We start from the raw sequence: 9,023 nt of genomic DNA, 5'->3' as shown, positions 1-9,023 counted from the left end.
TCTAGTTTTGCTCTTATAAGTGCCTTATATAGTGTTAAAAGCGTTTCTTGGTTGCCCCCCTCCCATGTAGTTCCCTTGAGGTTTCTTAATAGACTTAGATCAGCTTTACATTTATGGGTGAGCTCTTTAATGTGGTGTTTCCATGTTACGTTTTCGTCAAGGAACATTCCTAGGAATTTGGCTATTTTGACAAATTTTATTATTTTCCCTTATACGTGCAGTTTAGGGTATTCTATGGTATGTCTATTGTGTGGCAAGAACATAATGGCTTCTGTTTTAGTGTTGGATATTTTAAAACCCCATTTATCTGCCCACCGACCTATTTGGTTAAGACTATCTTGTATTTGCCCTATGACTGTTTTGCTGTTTGGACTGCCTGCTTTCCAAATCCCACTATCGTCACCAAATTGGGATAGATCTACCTTATTTTTGTTAATTACAATGTCAAGGTCGTTTACCATGATGTTGAATAAAGTGGAGCTAGGTTATTTAGGTCTTTGCTTAAAATTTATGTCAAATTCGTATCAGGCAACAAGCCTTTACTAATTATAATAATCATTGATTGCTTCTGATAATCAGTTGTACTTATCGTTATCCAGAGGCGTGAAACAACCGGAACTAGTCCAGAGTAAGTTTTCTTTACATTTAGATAGCTAAAAGTGTGCACTGGAAAAGATTAAAATGTAGGAGCTTCAACTGACTTGGCCCCCTCCGCTATTTATTTACCCTAACCTTTTACCCGCCAGTGTCATGAACTGATAAAAAATTAGTCTGTATAGCGGCCCAGTTTTGAAACCCAAAATGTGTTCAATATTATGCCACAGTAGGACACAATCAAAAGTTATTGTGTGCAACGTCATGACGCCCTTCACCTGGGTCAGTTATTAGGACACAATCAAAAGTTATTGTGTGCAACGTCATGCCACCCTTCACCTGGGTCAGTTATTAGGACACAATCAAAAGTTATTGTGTGCAACGTCATGCCACCCTTCACCTGGGTCAGTTATTAGGACACAATCAAAAGTTATTGTGTGCAACGTCATGACAGCCTTCACGTGGGTCAGTTATTAGGACACAATCAAAAGTTATTGTGTGCAACGTCATGCCACCCTTCACCTGGGTCAGTTATTCGGACACAATCAAAAGTTATTGTGTGCAACGTCATGCCACCCTTCACCTGGGTCAGTTATTCGGACACAATCAAAAGTTATTGTGTGCAACGTCATGACGCCCTTCATTTGGGTCAGTTATTAGGACACAATCAAAAGTTATTGTGTGCAACGTCATGACAGCCTTCACGTGGGTCAGTTATTAGGACACAATCAAAAGTTATTGTGTGCAACGTCATGCCACCCTTCACCTGGGTCAGTTATTAGGACGCAATCAAAAGTTATTGTGTGCAACGTCATGCCACCCTTCACCTGGGTCAGTTATTAGGACACAATCAAAAGTTATTGTGTGCAACGTCATGACAGCCTTCACCTGGGTCAGTTATTAGGACACAATCAAAAGTTATTGTGTGCAACGTCATGCCACCCTTCACCTGGGTCAGTTATTCGGACACAATCAAAAGTTATTGTGTGCAACGTCATGACAGCCTTCACCTGGGTCAGTTATTAGGACACAATCAAAAGTTATTGTGTGCAACGTCATGCCACCCTTCACCTGGGTCAGTTATTCGGACACAATCAAAAGTTATTGTGTGCAACGTCATGACGCCCTTCACCTGGGTCAGTTATTCGGACACAATCAAAAGTTATTGTGTGCAACGTCATGACAGCCTTCACCTGGGTCAGTTATTAGGACACAATCAAAAGTTATTGTGTGCAACGTCATGCCACCCTTCACCTGGGTCAGTTATTCGGACACAATCAAAAGTTATTGTGTGCAACGTCATGACGCCCTTCACCTGGGTCAGTTATTCGGACACAATCAAAAGTTATTGTGTGCAACGTCATGACGCCCTTCATTTGGGTCAGTTATTAGGACACAATCAAAAGTTATTGTGTGCAACGTCATGACACCCTTCACCTGGGTCAGTTATTAGGACACAATCAAAAGTTATTGTGTGCAACGTCATGCCACCCTTCACCTGGGTCAGTTATTCGGACACAATCAAAAGTTACTGTGTGCAACGTCATGACGCCCTTCATCTGGGTCAGTTATTAGGACACAATCAAAAGTTATTGTGTGCAACGTCATGCCACCCTTCATCTGGGTCAGTTATTAGGACACAATCAAAAGTTATTGTGTGCAACGTCATGACGCCCTTCATCTGGGTCAGTTATTAGGACACAACCAAAAGTTATTGTGTGCAACGTCATGACGCCCTTCATCTGGGTCAGTTATTAGGACACAACCAAAAGTTATTGTGTGCAACGTCATGACGCCCTTCATCTGGGTCAGTTATTAGGACACAATCAAAAGTTATTGTGTGCAACGTCATGACGCCCTTCATCTGGGTCAGTTATTAGGACATACTTCTTTTATTTTCCTGTTATGCAGTAGTGTGGAGTAGTGAGGACTGTGGGCATATGTTTTAGATGGTATTTTCTTTATTGGGGTGGGTTGGTGTTAAAATGTAGGAAGGTGTAGTAACGAACGCGGGCTATTGTTTTTTTTCTTTTTTTTCTTCTTCTTTTTCTTCAATGCTTTTGTTTTGCAGCAGCGAGGAATGTTGTTTAGTGTTTGGGTGCTTTTTAATTATTTAATAATAAAGAGTATAGTTAGGAGACAGGGTTAATGTTATTTTTCGGGGGTGGGGTGGAGTGGGGTGTTATGTATTAACAAGGAGTAGTACCGCGGATTAGTGATTTTGGGAGCTTTGTGATGTAGTAGTAAGAAGTAGTGAGGTAAGTGGGCTAGCGTTTTTCGGGGGTGGGGGTGTTAAGTATTATATTGTAAAGAAAATGGGCCAGGTTTGATGGGTTTTTGTTACGCAGTAGCAAGGAGCAATGAGGAAAATGGGCTAGTATTTTTATTTATGAGTTTTTATGCAATAGTTTTGGGTAGAGAGGAGTTTATTTTCCTCATGGAGTAGTAAGAAAAGTGGGAGTGTTGTGCGGTGGTAAAGCGTACTGAAAAACGTGGGTTAGTCAATTTGGTATGTAGTGATAAGGAAAGTGGACTAGATTTGTTTTGCTGTTGTTTTTGTTTGCAGTAGTTTAATGTAGTGACGAAAATGAACTTTTTGGTCGGGTGGGTGTTATTCAATAAGGAAAATGGCTAGTTTTTTGGGGTTGGCGGATACGGTAGCGGTGTTCGGTTTTTATTATGTGGAAGTTGAGAGCAGAATGTGTGTGTGTGTGTGTGTGTGTGTGTGTGATTTGGATTTTTAACGTAGCTTTAGCAATTTGAGTCAGTCATATCGCTTCGATTTCTGCAGTGTGGCAGCTTATAGTCGAGCATGTCCCACCCAGTCACATTATCCTGATAACAGGCCGACCACTCTTAAAACCGACCTCTTAATGCTAGGCGCCAAGCGAGGCAGTTGCTAGTGTCATTTTCATAAAGCTCTGGTATGCTTCGGTCAGGGTTCAAACCCGCGACTTCCCGCATCCGAGGCGGACGCTTTAACCGCTTAGGGCGCCGTAGCGGTCCGGTTGATAGTAGAAAGTGAAGTGGTTTAGTGGGGTTATTTTTGTGTTTTGTTTTCACGCTTAAGACTGCTGTTTCCACATGAAATAGTAGGTCCTTGTATCATGTATAACTTTTCCATCACAAACAAATACAAGATACAAACACTTGTATTTCTTTATTTAAAATACGTAAATAAAATTAAATTAACTTCAAATAATATATCCGTTATTTTATTAGCGCCTCACAGTTTTGAACATTTCAGAACAAACAAAATAATACTAGCTATTATATCTGTTAAATGTATGAACGCTTTTCAATTCCTGAAATTCACAGTACTGGAACACGTATACCTTAATTATCTTATTGTATGCAGATATGAACAATATTTTTTGTCCTGTGTTAATGACTATCTGCTGGAAAAGAAACTACAATCAACGTAAAAAAACCAAATCAACCATATATTAGATACATGTAAATAATGTAACTACCTATGATATCTAAAAGTAAACAGCTACACTTTATAATGTTACCTCACTGTGTTCCGAAATAGACAAAATTAGGCGCACAGGTTACCGTCACATGACACAGTCGCGCAGGTTCATAACACGAGGGAGTAGATAATTCTTATGAAATTCACGCCGTTTAAATCTTTTTTTAAAAAGCGGAGTACAGAAATATAACAGTTCAAATATAACGAAAATTACATAAATTAAATTTACTTTTACTTGGTGCAAGTACACGTATTTAACTAAGGTCCTCAAATTCTCGAAGTAGCCATGGCCTCTCTCAACCTGAGAAGGGGCATGCCTTTCTGCATGTTGCACGTATATCTGTGCTATAAAACCTTAAATGGCGTTGTTTGTTTTCGTGTTTAACGACAAATCAACACAGGAAAAGCTAGATAATGCCAGGACAATGGGAGCAAAATGCAGAGACATAGCACAGCAACCGACTCGAGATCTCCTAGGCATGGTTAAAACCCGCGATCTTGGTATTTCGTGTCTGGTACACTAACCACTGAACCGAAAATCGCGGTAGCCATGTTGGAAGGGGGTCGAAAAATAGATTAACAGAAAAGGTCAAGTTTTTTTTTTTTTTTTTTTTATACCCAGCTCAGCAAGCGGAAGTCGGTTTCTTCTATGTTTCCTTGGAGTAGGCACTTATAGGTCCCTAATCCTGGAAATCATGCAGTCTACAGTGGGCAAAATTGCCTTTAAAAAACAACAATAACGGAACCTCATGTGTCAATGTATTCAAGTGAACAAAAAAAAAAAAAAAAAAAAAAAGGAAAATTTTTCAGTGTTGTCCTTCTTGCGTGTATATCTGTAATATGGTTGCATCCGCTTTGACAGGTTACAATTTGTGTACGTACGCTCACATGCACGTGTGTACGTACATATACACCCACTCACATACGTACCTATAAACCCACTCACGTACGTATGTATATTTAAGAAAATGAAGTATTTACAAGACTTTGATTTGCAGTACTCTTTGCTAGAGAGTCATTTGATGCAGTACAACTATAAAAGAGAAGAATATACCTTGATACGCTACATATCCAAAGAAAATATCTGAGATTTACAACCATCGTCTCAAGTGTATGGTTGACTCACAGTAGTTTTAAGCATGTTTATGACTCAAAATGAAAATATATGTTATACATGACAAAGACGCGGTAGGAAAACGCAATATTCTAAGCAACCTGCTAGCAGAACGGTGTATAAATTAAAAGTTTGTTTTATAATGTTTAGCTTTAACTTGAGAATGATATTCCAATGATTTCTAAAATGTTGTACCCAGTATTTCAATACGTAGTAAATATACACCGAGAGCAACAAGTACCTACACCTGTCTCATTTATTCCTCCACATCTTCGACTCACTTTCCCTATCCCCATCCTTAAGGACACTAAACCATACTCAAACAGTCCTTCATAGTTTATTTATCACTGTTTTCAAAATATGTGGAGAAGAGACAACGCTACATACAATCCTATCCTGGCACAAAGATACTGTCCATTGGCAATATAGTTTACCCTACTTGGCTCGGCACGATAAAACCTTAAAAGAGTTGCCGTGCCAACAAGCAGCAAAACCAGTCTAAATACGTACATTAATGGACTTCATACTTTGACTGGACCTAATCTTTAGAATCTTCTTGTAACAAATTTATATATAAAAAAAATATATCAAAGAGATTCAAAGAACAAATCGACTCGGGTATATTGTTGTAGAAACTGTGAAGCCTAAACTGTTCATTGGGAGTAAACTTTCATTGTTTGGGAGGAAAGGAAACTTTCTTGGGATCACACAGTCTAGCTTATTACCCAGTCCATGATCTCAGTAATACTAGTCATCTGAATAATCATCGAAATAGTCATCAAAATTGTCAGCACCAAGAAATGTATCCGTCACACTGTACCGTTTGTGAGGTAATGCATTCTTTTTGGAGCCGTTAGAACTTTTTAGAAGTTTGTCTAAAGACAGCGTTCCTTCTCTCAACATCTGATCAAGCTCTCGCGCACTGCAGTACGGGGTAGGAGCAAAGTATGTTTGGTCAAAATGCTCAAAATCTACGACGTGTCTATCAAGTCGGTCAATTTTCTGATCCAGTGTTACAAATCGATGACCCCAGATGATGTCATGAGGAAGATAAGATGTTTTCAGTTGTATCACTCTGCTGGTCGCTGATACGACTCCTCCAAAAATAACCATCAGTTCGAAGTTTTCATGTCGTAAATCTTCTTTGGATATATCCCAGAAAGGAGAGTTCTGGTCAATGACATGAACAATATTTGACGGCCAAGCCAGGAAAATATTGCTGCCACCATCTTCTGCCTTAAATTCAACAGGGTATTGCTGAACCGGAATATGCGTTCCAGTCTTGGAGGAAACTTTTTTTACGAGTACTCCTCTTGCATGGGCTCTGATGATGTGAGATTTTCTGATATCGCTGATACGGATCACCAGACGCAACTTCCAGTCAATCTCCATGATACATGCTACACGACTGAACATTATTGTTCCTGAGCGTTTCTTCGCACTTTTCAGTTTAGCCAGTACAAGTCCAGCAAGGGCAGCTTGGAGAGCAGCTCCGATGATGGACTGAAGAAGCACACCGAAGTAGATGGCAGGACATTCCTCTGTTACATATCGGAAGCCGTAACCAATTGTCGTCTGCGTTTCGATGGAGAAGAGGTACACAGACACAAACGATTTGACATTGCCAACACATGGTATCCAGCCCTTGTTGTCAAAGTTCTCGAAATCTCCATGGAGTTTGCACAGAAAATAGTAGTACGCGGCAAAAATAATCCAGCAAAAAACAAAAGTGGCAACGAATATGAGAAGATTCCAGCGCCATTTCATGTCCACCATTGTTGTGAAGAAATCATACATGTATTGACGCTGTCGACCACTGATGCCTTTTGTAACAATATTAGTGGCTCCATCTTGACTCACAAGCCTCAAGTCAAACTGATCAGACTTTGAAGTCTTTTCCCAGCAGACCATCGTTCATATTCGCTCTTAGAATATACTGCTTATGGTGAGATTACTTCTGAAATGGTCAATATGTTACAAAATATTAAAACATATTAGTATGGCATAAATGATCACTATGTCACAAAGTATTAAAACATATCAGTATGGTATAAATGGTCACTATGTCACAAAGTATTTAAACATATCAGTATGGTATGAAAGAAACTATTCAACTTCTTAAAATTTCCGGAATAGTGTTACAATCGTGTAAGAAGCAGGAATACAAATTAACTTAAAGTTGCTTTAGGAACATGCAAATCAGATTTGTGTTGTCAGTTATAGATTTAGAAACATGTAAATCAGATTTGTGTTGTCAGTTATAGATTTAGTAACATGTAAATCAGATTTGTGTTGTCCAGTTATAGATTTAGGAACATGCAAATCAGATTTGTGTTGTCAGTTATAGATTTAGCAACATGCAAATCAGATTTGTGTTGTCAGTTATAGATTTAGTAACATGCAAATCAGATTTGTGTTGTCAGTTATAGATTTAGTAACATGCAAATCAGATGTGTGTTGTCAGTTATAGATTTAATAACATGCAAATCAGATTTGTGTTGTCAGTTATAGATTTAGTAACATGCAAATCAGATTTGTGTTGTCAGTTATAGATTTAGTAACATGCAAATCAGATTTGTGTTGTCCAGTTATAGATTTAGGAACATGCAAATCAGATTTGTGTTGTCAGTTATAGATTTAGCAACATGCAAATCAGATTTGTGTTGTCAGTTATAGATTTAGTAACATGCAAATCAGATTTGTGTTGTCAGTTATAGATTTAGTAACATGCAAATCAGATGTGTGTTGTCAGTTATAGATTTAGTAACATGCAAATCAGATTTGTGTTGTCAGTTATAGATTTAGTAGGAGCATGCAAATCAAATTTGTGTTGTCCAGTTATAGATTTAGTAACATGCAAATCAGATTTGTGTTGTCAGTTATAGATTTAGTAACATGCAAATCAGATGTGTGTTGTCAGTTATAGATTTAGGAACATGTAGATCAGATGTGTGTTGTCAGTTATAGATTTAGGAACATGTAAATCAGATTTGTGTTGTCAGTTATAGATTTAGTAACATGCAAATCAGATTTGTGTTGTCAGTTATAGATTTAGTAACATGCAAATCAGATTTGTGTTGTCATTATAGATTTAGTAACATGCAAATCAGATGTGTGTTGTCATTATAGATTTAGTAACATGCAAATCAGATGTGTGTTGTCAGTTATAGATTTAGTAACATGCAAATCAGATTTGTGTTGTCATTATAGATTTAGTAACATGCAAATCAGATGTGTGTTGTCAGTTATAGATTTAGTAACATGCAAATCAGATGTGTGTTGTCAGTTATAGATTTAGTAACATGCAAATCAGATGTGTGTTGTCAGTTATAGATTTAGAAACATGTAGATCAGATTTGTGTTGTCAGTTATAGATTTAGTAGGAGCATGCAAATCAGATTTGTGTTGTCCAGTTATACATGAGCACACAATCCACTTCAAATCTCTTTTTTTTTTAAAAACAGGGTCTGTTTTAGACCTATTTGTCTTTTAGAAAGGGAAAAAGAAATTACTTCTCTCCATTTGAAAAAAGAGTGGAGGACTTTAGGAAATTATTTTTTAAAAATCCCTGCGATTGGTGCATTTTAGAAACAGAGAATTCCCCGCGTTTAATTATGTGTATTAAGTCTATTAATACACAACGGCCTTAGTTAAGTATTTCCTAACGTATCATATACGTATGAAATTACGGCGATAAATCTTTAATTCATCACACTGAAAACGATATTGAATGATTTAATCATCACATTTTTAAAATCCCACATAATCTGGTGTAAATATCAAACTTTACCTATTATAAGATTATTATGTTGCATAAATCAAAGAAAAAAATATAGCATA

General features: G+C 37.7%; 1 protein-coding gene across 4 annotated transcripts in view; it reads right to left on the bottom strand.

Moving 5' to 3' along the window:
- Window positions 1-3,737: 3,737 nt before the first annotated feature.
- The window catches only part of LOC149802428 (inward rectifier potassium channel 2-like), a 51,597-nt gene continuing 46,311 nt past the window's right edge, over window positions 3,738-9,023 (bottom strand). For all 4 annotated transcript variants that reach the window (XM_089951640.1, XM_089951641.1, XM_089951642.1 and 1 more), the window contains one exon: window positions 3,738-7,140. In XM_089951640.1, coding sequence (XP_089807766.1) covers window positions 5,931-7,094 — 1,164 coding nt within the window. In that variant the 5' untranslated portion in view covers window positions 7,095-7,140 and the 3' untranslated portion in view covers window positions 3,738-5,930. The remainder of the gene's footprint in view (window positions 7,141-9,023) is intronic.

The sequence above is a fragment of the Sinohyriopsis cumingii genome, chromosome 3, assembly GCF_028554795.1.
Source record: "Sinohyriopsis cumingii isolate HCF-2022 chromosome 3, ASM2855479v2, whole genome shotgun sequence".
Taxonomy (NCBI): domain Eukaryota; kingdom Metazoa; phylum Mollusca; class Bivalvia; order Unionida; family Unionidae; genus Sinohyriopsis; species Sinohyriopsis cumingii.
The sequence above is the reverse complement of the archived record's forward strand: the minus strand, read 5'-3'. Positions and strand labels throughout refer to the sequence as shown.